This window comes from Staurois parvus, unplaced genomic scaffold (genome assembly GCF_062004578.1).
Source record: "Staurois parvus isolate SC_StPar_1 unplaced genomic scaffold, SC_StPar_1.0 ptg000608l, whole genome shotgun sequence".
In the NCBI taxonomy this organism is placed as follows: domain Eukaryota; kingdom Metazoa; phylum Chordata; class Amphibia; order Anura; family Ranidae; genus Staurois; species Staurois parvus.
In genome coordinates, this window is record NW_028318404.1 from 840,911 (window position 1) to 852,997 (window position 12,087).

The following is a 12,087-nucleotide window of genomic DNA, read 5'->3' on the forward strand; positions in this document are numbered from 1 at the left end:
TTCCCTATTTTTAGTTATTGGCCTTTCATGTCTAAAAGTTATATGCAGTAATTCTTAAAACATGCCATATTCACTATACAGGGGCTGGACAGACCTAATGAGAGCCAGGCAAATTGCTTTTCTATGCCTTCTGATACTAATGGGTGTATGTATTTGTTGTCTATATTCTGCTGCAGTATACTCTCCTAATTGCCGCCCATAGCTATCCTTGTATTGCATTAAATATTAACATAGGACTCTGCCAGGACAAGTCGCTTCCTCACATTTCTGTCCTGCAGTTTTTGTGCTTGTATTACATCCATGCAACATGTGCATAGCTTGCATTGTCAACTTTCACATTTTATATGGCAACTAAGATGACTCAAGTACACATTTATATAAATAGCTTTTTTGCAGTTTATTTTGGGAAACTTGTAGCTGTTTGATTCCTTCTGAACAAGATCACATTTGACTTGATTCACTGCCATTAAGCCTAAATGAATGTGACACCTTTCAGAGGTGAGTGTCGGGTGAGCAGTTACTGAGCTACAATTGGAGCACAAGGACTGTCACTGGTTAGTCCTGGATTCTGAGCCGGCAGATACTGATGGAGCTGCTGGTGAATGGGCTTCCTACCTGGATGGTTGAGAATTTTTAGTGGGGCTTCTGTCAGTGAATTTGCTTAACCATTAGAAAAACTAATCTATGGCTCATTAGATATATTATCAATATTCTTTATTCAAATACATTTATCTGTCACTGCCTGCATTCTGTTTTTGGGTCAGTGACAAAAAATCTTGATCAATGGCAGTAAGCATTTTTAGAACACGGTCAGACGTGGCAGGCCTTTTTTAATGGTGGTTTGGTTAATTTTTGCATTGAGATAAAGAAGTATTTTGTCATTTTTATTGAGACATTCTTTGATCAATGTCAGAATGTACCAGGGAGTGTCAGATTGTTGGCCAAGCATCTATGTTCTGCCATAGCTTTGAACATTCCGGGTAGCAGCATTGATGCAATACTCAGGACAAACTCACGTGGACCTCCGTGGCTGTGGATCTGATCTCTTATCTATCATCTGACTAATCTTCATTAGCTTGCATCACAGAGGCTTTATCTCCTAATTATTAACTAGCCTTGTGTCGCATGACTTGCAGTCTGTTCCAGTTCTTATAGAAGGTCTTTGTATTTAGATTACTTGCTGTGATGGGTCTGGTTCCAGATTGGTTAATGGTTCTTTCACCCCCTATTACCTGCAGTTTGTTGCACATTTAAAACAAACCTCAGGCCTTCTTATACAATAACAGCTGTCCCAAACATGTCAACCACATATGCATATTCTCTGGACTAAGGGAAGTTTAGACCTGTGGCTGCCACTCTGAAAAGGGAACTGTGATGGATTGCTTTTTAGAGGCTTGACAATTAGCAAGGAAGTGATGTCACCACCTGATTGCCTGTTTTAACCCTGTAAATGCTGTGCCACAGCCCTAATTGCGTGAGTTGCAGCCAGTTGTGGTGCAGAATATAACGGGATCATCTTTGCTGCAAAGCAGGATGGGGGATGTACATGTGCTGCTTTGCAGGTATGGCAAAAGATCCCCCTGTAGCATTTGGTACTGCTGACAAATGGAACCCATTCAAGCAAATTTGGCCAACCGCACAATGATTATCATTTACGGGATTAAAAAAGGCAGGTGAGGTGACATATCATAAAAATGTAACGCTTTCAGAGGTGCAGCATTAACAACCATACATCTAAAGGTAGCTTTTTTTTTTTCAGTAACGGAATACCAAGATAAATAGTAAAAGCAGGAACCCCGTGCTTGCAAACAAATAATTTTTTTGGCCGGGTAAGTATGGTTGGGTGGAGGGGGGTGGGCCTGCGGTCTTCTCCAGTGGGCCAGCTTTTGTGGGACTGTGCAAGGAGTTTTGGGGGATTCTTTGCCCAGGAGAGGTGTGCATTAGACGGCTATGCCTTGACTCCAGGGGGGAGGGGTCCTGGGACACTGGGCTGGGCTCCACTCTGTGGGGCAGGAGAGAGGGGCCAGTTAAGGACGCATGGTGGTGGATTGCAGGGCAGTGGGGGCCCGGGCACTAGGACGTGGATTCTGATCGCTGTGACAACCTGGCGCCTGGGATTTGTTGATCCCTTTTATAAGGTACACTTAAGAGAAGTGAAATGAGGGAAATAAGAGTAAAAAGTCAAAAGTACGGAAAGAGATGTCCCACCTCTTCATCTGTCCTGCGAGTCCAGCTTACATTATGCATTATTCTGAGATGTAAAGTAACCAAGGTTCCTTTTTTTTTTAATTTTTTTTTAATTTTTTCCCAAATAGACATTTTTGTTATTTAACAAACATCACCAAACAGCCTCCCATAAAGTCCAGTGAATATTCATGATCAGACACACAGGAGATGGTCAGTCTGTGGACATACTATAGGAGAAGTTCTAGACTGAGAACATGCTTCAGGGGATGATTCTAAAGTCAGTGACATTACATGAGGCTGCTAGAAATTACTGCAATAATAGGGCAAAGTGGAAATGCAGATTGGTGTCTGCAAAGGCCCCGAGGGCAAATAAAACTACGCCAAAGGGCAGCAGGTTGGGCACCAGGGATCAGTGTAAGTATGCATATATCATACCTGTGGGATCCCTCTGGAAGTTGGAAATCACTGTAGTGAGCACTGCTACTAGTGAACCCTGCTTAGCAGAGTTGTTGTTCAGAGAATGCTTGGCATTTTTTCAATGAATTCAAAGTATTCTCTAATTGGACGAAGTGGAGAGCATTCATTGAGAGAATGCAAAACATTCTCTGGTTCATAGGGCAGCAGAGAAGACGCTTGGCATGGCACCTGCAAGCAAGTGGAGATCGTTGGAATAGCAGTGCCTACTACAGTGATATCTAGTCTCTAGAAGGGATCCCACAGGTATGGTATTTGCAGGTATGGCTTTTTTCCCATACTTGCAATGGTCCAAGTTGGACCAATGCATGTTAAAAAGCCATACCTGGATTTTTTCCAAGTAAGTTTGAATCAGGTAAAAGATGCTGCTACTGCTTTCTTTCAATACTTTTAGGAAGCCTGATGCATCATTGTGAGTTGTACTTGAAATTGGCTGGCTGCTACTGCAGAGAAATGACATTAGTAGGACAGATGATGAAACCAACCAATGCTACCTGAACTGACCTTTAATTGTGTTAAGTGATTTAGCAGCCCCAATACCCTGCTTTTTAATTACACAAGAGCATTTCTTTACTTGCACTGCGGTCCTCGGGCTATTTCCGGGGGTTACTGAGTATGGCTTCTTAAGCTGATTGTATGTACTTGAATCTGTTTAAGCCAATAATGTTCTAAATGTACAGTTTGGACTTGCAAAGCAGTAAAGCATAATTGTAGTAAGCTGCTACTTTCCTACTTCTGGGAGTTTCCACCACTGGCAAAATGGGAGATTCTTCCTTACTGGAAGTTGGGGAGGGGGGAGGTTTTTAGCTTGGGCTTCCCTATGGACTTCAACCAAGATGGGATGCTGGAAAGCCCCCCTTTCCAGTAAAATATAGGCTTTTCCCTTTTAAACACAGTAAGTCCCCTACTTGCTAAGGAGTTCCATTCCGGGACCTCATTAATTCCAACAAAGATCAGAGCTTGAGGAGATGGCTGCTGATCAGTGTGAATCCCCCTATTAGAACACAAAGGCACATTGTGGGAAATTGCTGCACCAACATTGCTTGTGGTAGTACTGCAATCTGTTTTGCATCACATTTTCTGATCTGTGGGGGTGCCTTAACAATGGCACCACTGCACATCTTCTAAAGAGAAGAGCATTACGCCTGTGGGTTGGGAACACACAATTAGGCATGTGTTCTGACCCACACATATGAGAACCTAGCCTAAAGGGATGCAGACACTGCAACTTTTATCAGAACCCTGAAAGTGCATCAGCTGATTAATATTAGTCACTCGTTCAGAATCCATTTTTTTTCTTCAGAACATGGGTAGATCTTTTTAACAAAGTTTTGTTTAAAATCCTTGCAATGTATATTGATCACCCAGAGGGGATTGTTTTTTGATCAACAAAACTGGAATTGCTCTTTAAAGCATGCAGCACACCTAGTCCATTACAAAGCCTTGCTTCTGAAACTTGCCTGCCAAAACCTGTTTGTCCCACAAGTATTTGCCGTGACCCTGTTCATTTTATGGAGAACCATACTACGCAGGACCATAGAAGTCCACCATGAGTTTGGTTCCTCACAGAAGTGAATGGGGTCGTGGTGAGTACACGCAAGATGAAGAGATTCCGGCTGGGGATCTCCTGAAATTTAAGGGTTTGTGGCTCCAGGCAGGACCACACAGTGAAGATCATTGAAACAGGAGTTGTAATTCTTGTCCATTTGGGCTGTCTTCAGGGTATGAGAGCATGTCAAACAATTGGTTCCTAGGATACCATTGTCCTTTAGGCTGAATTCACACTAGTGTTTTGTAGCTTGAGGCTTGAAGCCCCAAAAAAGCTCAAACTTAAAAAAAATCAGTTCTCTATGGTTCCTGTTCACATGATCAGGTGTGAACGCACCATAGAGAACAATTGATCTTTTATGTTTGAGCTTTGTTGGAGCTTAGAGCTTCAAGCTACAAAACGCTCACATGTGAATGCAGTCTTAGAACAGTTTCATACAAGGCTCATACATATTAAAAGCAAAAAACAAAATCCGCATATTAAATGATTGTTTAACCGCTAGCCTACAGGGCACTTATACCCCCTTCCTGCCCAGGCCAATTTCCAACTTTCAGCGCTGTTGCACTTTGAATGAAAATTGCGCGGTCATGCAACATTGTACCCATATGAAATTTGTATCATTTTTTTTGAGGCAGAGCTTTATTTTGGTGGTATTTAATCACAGCTGGGTTTTTTATTTTTTCTTATACAAACCAAAAACCACTGAAAATTTAGAAAAAAGTTTTTTCTTTTGTTATAAAATTTTGTAAATAAGTGATTTTTCCTCCTTCACTGATATGCACTAATGAGGCTGCAGTGATGGGCACTGATAGGATGCACTGATGAGGAGGCACTGGTAGGTGGCACTGATGGGCATTGACAGGCATCACTGATAGGCACTGGCACGAGGCGCTGCTGGGGCTACACTGATCATCCGTGCCCTGATGATCTGTGTACATGTCCCTCCGTGGAAAGCAGATTACTAGCTCTCCTCTGTCAGCGTGACAGCTCGAGAGGAGAGAAATGCCGATAACCGGCATTTCCCTGTTTACATGTGATCAGCTGTGATTGGACACAGCTGATCACATGACCGAGCCGACATCTTCGGCTCTTTTTGTGTTCGGTGATCCGCTGTGTCCAAGGGACACCGCGTACCGCCGATCGCCGCGCTGCGCGCTCCCTGAGCCGCACATGTGCGGTGAGAATGGGAGGACGTCACAACGTCCTCCCAGAACAAGAGAACCAGCTTGCGTCCGTCATATTACTATATGGCAGCTGAGAGGTGGTTAATCCATCAATTTACTTTAATAAAAATCTGTTTGGTTTGCCCTGTTTAATTCAGGTCATTGCTTCACTCTCCCCTTTTTCTGGCAGTGGCCATCTTAACTGAGGGAAACTGAAGCTAGTCCTTGTTTTGGGGAACCTCAATACTAAGTCGGTGAACGCAAGACATAAATATACTGAATAAACCCTTCTGACAATAGAGGAATGCATGCAACAACATATTCGTGTTTGCATTTAGATGTACTTTAATAATGGGAGGTGTTGTTTCCTTTGTGCAGCCTTTTTTATTTTTAATATGCCTTTAAAACTTGTAGTACCTTGCTTTTTTGACTTTGTGGGATTTACTAGACCAAGATAATACTTTTAATTAGAGTTTATTTGACTTATTGGTGCAGGTAATTTTTATATATGTTGTATTTGAGCATTTCTATATGTAAACAAGTGTCAGGTCATAACATTGTGATACTGAATATATGTAACATTGTAAGGAATGCACCTTGTGATGTGTTCTATGATTCTTGTCACTAGGGGGTCATCTCTCACTTTGCCCTGATATCATTGTCAGCTGTTGTCCCATAGCAGCCCTCAAGGGACTTGTGTGTTTGAGGCTGGAGAATCCTTTGTCTCTGGGATTGGCTGGCCTTTTGGAGGCTGGTTCTGCCAGTCAAGCTGACTTCAATGGGAGGGGGCTGGTCTGTATCAGCCAATAGCAGCTGAGCACAGGCACCTAAGTCTTGCAACCTGCCGGCTTCAGCATTTATTGTAGAGAGTGTGGAGCTGCACAGGAGTCCGGAGCTGACGTAGGTGTAGGCATCGCCAAGATGCTCTGTCTGTGCTTGTACGTGCCCATGCTGGATCAGTCCCAGGCAGAGTTTCAGTACTTTGAGTCGGATGGATTACCTTCAGAGCTGAAGTCCATTTTCAGGCTAAGCCTTTTTATTCCATCTCAGGAATTTTCAATTTACAGACAGTGGAGACAGGTGAGCTTATGGCTGCTTTATGCTGGGTGTCATTTGACTGTGTACTCATGTAGTGAATGGTGCAATAGTGAATTTATCTTTTTTGTAGCGTTTTAAAGCAGAAATGGAAAAACCCAAGTCCTTTACTTGTGTCTTTGTATTTCTGAAAAGATTGTATGCAACTGCTATAGATAATTGCTTTAAAGTGTAAACTTTTTTTTTTTTTTTTTTTTTTTTTTTAATATAAACTTCACAACCAGCTAAATGATCCTGTAAACTATTTTTAATACAGTGGTAGCTTTTTTTTTTTTTTTTTGGTTGACAATGCATTCTGCAATCAGGCTTTGGCATAGTAAACCGGTAGACTGGACAGTGGTGATACATTTACTTTGCATGCGATTATTTGTAATAGGACTGTACATAACATTCTAACATTCTTGATCAGTTTGTAGCCAAGTGTGTGTGCGTTGTGCTTTTATTTATTTATTTTTTGGCATTTTGTTACATGATCAATAGCGCTCCCCATAGGAATACCTGAAGTTTTTACTGCAACAGTTGCTACTAGTGAATGGGAGAAGGGTTGTGCTAGTCTGGTAAATGATCAGGAATTTATTGGTTCCTAAATATAAGAAATCAGTTTTATCAAGTAACACCTGATTTTGGTCAGTGGTTTCATTTGCACTCTTTAACTTGGACTTGATTTCCTTTTAATTGTGTGCAAATGTTATACAATTTGCTGAGGCTAATACAAAAGCTAAAACACTGCATCAGATCTTTGAATATGCTAAAACCCTATAATGATAGGATGAATTATAGCTGGGGTGTATATCGCCCATTGAGATTCTAACCCCAGATGTACTTTTTTTTTTTTTTTTTTTTTTTTTTTTTTTTTTTTTTTTTTTACTCAGTTTCTATAGTTTCTGTGATCACATTTTATTTTTGATTTATTACAGGTAGTTATATAGTGCTCACCAAGTTATATTCATACATACACATACTAGGGCCAATTTAGACAAGTAGCAATTAACCTATCAGCATGTGGGAGGAAATAGAAGTACCCGGAGGAAACCCGCACAGGGAGAACATGCAAACTCCAGGCTGGTGGTGCCTGGAGGTGATCACATGCTTTACAATTGTTATCGGCAACCAGAAAGTCTGCAGATATTTTTTTCCAGCTCTGGAGTCTGTACTTCCTATTTTGCTAGAATTGGAAAAGCTCTGGAAAGCTTGTATATTGGGACTTATCACTTACCTGGCCTCTGGCCATTTTCTTTTCCTAGTCTACCTAGTGTTTCATTTTTGTATGTGTAAAATGTTCAGTGTCTCTGGCATGTGTTTGACATGTACTAGTTAAGGTTATTTATGAATCTCTAATATTCTCACCATGCATGACTATAGAACTCAAGGTATACGATGTGCCCCCTGACCAGCATGTAATGTCACGCACCCTGCTATCTTTAGCTGTCAGCACTCCTTGTCCTCTGAGGGAGTCCTGTGACTGCAGCTCAGACAGTTTACAAAGGTCACTGTAAATCTCTCTGCTGATCTCATTCATCCTCTGGTGGCATTCCAATTGCTGCCCAGTAACCCATCAACTGCTTGTCCACGCTGTGTACAATGGCTTCTCACCTAGTCAGGTAAACCCATGCAATGTCCAGTTTTGAGACATGTTATGAGACCTATTATACGAGACAAACGGTTTCCATCTGTTATAATTTACCCAACCTGTTAGTTTGCATAATATTATATGTTGTCTTCCCTGAGGGGTGTTCTGTTCCTGTAATGTCCAAGATGAGTTCTGTTTGTAGACTGTTTCTGTAAAGTGGCAGCCTATGCTATTTCCAGTTCTATCCTGCACTTTCCAGAGGCAGCAGAATGTCGGTTTGATGATCATACAGAATGACGGTGCAAATCTGTGCTTTTTTCTTTCATAACAGAAAATAGTGAAAGCTGGAGATAAGGACCAGGATGGGCAACTGGACTTTGAGGAGTTTGTGCACTACCTTCGTGACCATGAGAAGAAGCTCAGATTGGTTTTTCGCAGTCTGGATAAAAAGAATGATGGTTAGTATTGCCCACGTGTCTTACCTAGGGAGCAACAGAATAGTGAGATGGCTTGTAGCTGCTTCTCTAGGCTTACTTGCCAAGTAGTTATCCTCCTTTTTTATATGTAGTCAATTTTGAATGTGTGCAACATAACCAGCCACTGTGACTATGAAATACTGATGGCATCAAAATGTGGTGTAGGATTTTTTGTTATATGCAAGGCTCTTTATAAGGCCAGTTATCTATCGGGCTTACTGGCTGCTGAATTGTACATTTGGCCATCCCAGTTGTGTTAAACTAAATAATGTTTTAAATAAATTGATCTTGGCCAAGCTAAGATGGCATTGCTTTCTGTTTTCTCTGCTCTTTCTTAATAAATTCATTCCATATATTCACGTCGCACAAACTAGTACAAATAGTCTATTCCAACTTTTTATCCATTTGAGAATGTTGATCACAGTCCGGTGGCCTCCATTATAGTTCTGGGACAGGACAAGCTATGAATGTCAGTCACTAAGACTTGTGTCAGAGCAAGGCCAAGCTAGTAGACCAGGTCTTCAAACAGGCCAGATGGTTACAGAGGTTAGGATCATTTTGCCATCTACAGGCTCAGGGAAGTGATTCTCTTCCCCCCCTCCTCCTTTTTGATCTTAAAATGAGTTTTTTTTGTTTTTGTTCCTCTCCTAGGTCGCATAGATGTACAAGAAATAATGCAATCTCTCCGTGACCTTGGTGTGAACATCTCCGAACAACAGGCAGAGAAAATTCTTAAGCGGTGAGCACACAAGATATGGCTCTGTCAACTAAGTCTGTCTTCATGTTCTGTAGTCTGTCCTGTATTGTGCTGTCTCCCCCTTCTTGTGTTTCTCTTCTGGAGGGCCCCCCCCCCCCCCAACCTTTAGCAATAAAGTAATTTAATCCAGTAGTGCCAGAGTTACCCACAAAATACTTTGAGCTGGAGATACTCATGACATACTCTGATGGAACTGCATCTAGGTATTGGTGGGTTTTTTACAGAATTGACCGGGAGTAACTGTTTTATCTGTGCTGTCTTTCCTTTTTGCTTCTGTCTGTGTGGCTGTCAGAATTAGGACGGGCCACCGCTGGGGTCCTGTCACCCAGTAAGTATGTTGTCCTCTTGTAACCTTCCTGCTGTGCTTGTGCATTGTGCATGGTCGCTTGTGTTTTTGTTCTGCAACCACTCTGACTCCATGCAATTGCCTTTTTGTCTTTCAGCATGGATAAAAATGGTACTATGACAATAGACTGGAATGAGTGGAGGGATTACCATCTCTTACATCCTGCCGAGAATATTCCTGAAATCATCCTTTACTGGAAACACTCTACCGTAAGTGCAAATTTAACGACTTCCTGTGTCTTGGCACTGCATGCTTTGATGGAACGAAGTGCTAAAATGCTCTTCATATTGTGAAATTGCATGATGTATGTGCAGCTGAGTACTCTTGGCAGAAGTAGGGCTTGACTATTATAAGGACATCAGTCTGGACAAGAAATTGGGCTTTAGGGTGCAGGAATACAGCATGTCCTATACATAACTGCGTAATCAGTCCAGCTGAGGATACTTTACACACACAAAAAATGGGTTCCCAACTGCTGGTTGCGATCTAATTAACCACTGCTGTGCAGTAACAATCTGGTGTAATCAGGAAAACTGACCTCTGCATGGCATTTTGCAGTTCTTTAGAAACATGGCAATACTTTGGAGAACCTGGCCGCAGGTCCTATGTCTTGTAATAGAAACTTGCTGTATCTTCTTAGTGGGTAAAAACAAATCTGGCACCAAATTGCATGCTAAGTGTAACTGGTCCCGCTCAGCCTGTACTGGTTAGTTCCACCCCCTACAGCCTGAAGCTTTTGTGCTGCAGCAACCGGATGTGCTTCCCTTCTATATAGCCTTCTGCAAAAAAAATGTAATTGGCAGTCTCAGCTAAAGTACTATTTGAGAGCAGGCATGGATGGCAGCTCTAAAGCTGCCTAGTGTAGAGCATGGTTTATATATACTGGCTGGATAGTGCCAACACTGAGGCCATCACTCTGCTCCCTCTGCAGATCTTTGATGTTGGAGAGAACCTCATTGTGCCTGATGAGTTTACCGTGGAGGAGAAACAAACTGGAATGTGGTGGAGGCATCTTGTGGCTGGTGGTGGAGCTGGCGCTGTGTCACGGACATGTACGGCTCCTCTAGATCGGCTAAAGGTTCTCATGCAGGTAAGTTAGAATTTATGGGGCAATAACACCACATGTGTAGTGATTTGGATGTAGTTGCTTCTTTGTAGGGTGAAATGTTCACTACTGATGCAAGCTCTGTCATAACTTTTCATTACATCTTGTTCTCGAGGGCCAGGAGAATTGTGCAACTGCTGTCAGATAATGGAGCAATGCTGAACTTTGTTCTGCACATTAGGAATGGCATCTGCCACCTTAGCTCACTGTGTGCCATAGCACAGTACAGGTTCTTTTATTGGCATTAAGCTATTTCGGGGTTAAAATTTGTGCCAAAAGGTCATATAAGAAGCATTGGGGCTTTAATTTAGTACAAGAGGATCCTCCTGCTTCACTGTCTTTTTTTTCCTTTTTAATCAAAGGCTTCAGAGCCCTTATATAGGTGCTGTCTTGATCCGATTTAGTGTGCAGTGTTTTGAATACATTAGTTAAAACTTGAGGCTTACCTTAGAATTCAGAAGACCTAGCCAGTGGTGGGAATGGAGAAAAAAACTTGCTATAGTTAAAGGTATTTTTAATTAGAGAGAACTGGTGTATCGGTTTTTCTGATTTTGCTTTGGAGTTTTCAATGCCTATATTTTCCATCTTGCAAAAATGTACATTTATTGAACAGCATTATTCAGGAGAGGGCCTCTATGTGCATGGACTAATTTTACAGCCTAGTTTCTACTGGTAAAGATCTCCTTGGCTTATTACGGTCAACACCAGCTCCATATCCACGTGTTGGGGTTGATAATCAGTTTTCTGCAAGACGTATTATAGTAGTGACGCATTAGCAGCTGAACGAGGTGTCTTTAGCTGAAGTACTGTGAGTTATTAGGCATTCCTGCTGGGATTACGCAGCCCTCCTCAAATAGGCAGAATTCATTGTGCTGGGATTAGAACCGATATCTGAGTGCATGCCTCATGTTTCTCTTATAGGTCCACGCTTCACGCAGCAACACTATGTCCATCGCAGGGGGCTTTGCACATATGGTTCGTGAAGGAGGCTTCCGCTCACTGTGGCGGGGAAACGGCATTAATGTCATTAAAATTGCTCCAGAATCTGCTATTAAGTTCATGGCTTATGAGCAGGTGAGTTTGTCATGATCTGGTCCTGTGTAATAATGCTGGCAGAATATTATAGGTGGATGCAGACTGTTTTTGAGTCAGTTTTTTTTTTTTTTTTTTTTTTTTTGTGTGTGTGTAGACTTGAACATTATTCCAATGAAAGAAAATTGGGCTGCCTCGCCTAGTGTTTACTGTTAAAAAGCAACGTATATTTAAAGCACACTTTAAAAACTCACATGGTGCACAATTTACCAGTACCCATACAAAGGAATTACTGGCTGTATTCTGCTAATCACTGGTATATTGTCCACAGAG

The 12,087-nt window shown here is 41.8% G+C and overlaps 1 protein-coding gene across 5 annotated transcripts in view; it reads left to right on the plus strand.

The window, feature by feature from the left end:
• SLC25A25 (solute carrier family 25 member 25) overlaps positions 1-12,087 on the plus strand; it is a 44,494-nt gene that overhangs the window by 24,894 nt on the left and 7,513 nt on the right. For 2 of the 5 annotated variants that reach the window (XM_089692931.1, XM_089692933.1), the window contains exons 2-7: positions 8,370-8,496; positions 9,166-9,253; positions 9,564-9,599; positions 9,715-9,826; positions 10,549-10,707; positions 11,644-11,796. In XM_089692931.1, coding sequence (XP_089549057.1) covers positions 8,370-8,496; positions 9,166-9,253; positions 9,564-9,599; positions 9,715-9,826; positions 10,549-10,707; positions 11,644-11,796 — 675 coding nt within the window. Of the gene's footprint in view, positions 1-6,239; positions 6,454-8,369; positions 8,497-9,165; positions 9,254-9,563; positions 9,600-9,714; positions 9,827-10,548; positions 10,708-11,643; positions 11,797-12,087 lie in introns of those variants that run through there. The other 3 variants (XM_089692934.1, XM_089692936.1, XM_089692932.1) reach the window with 3 other exon arrangements.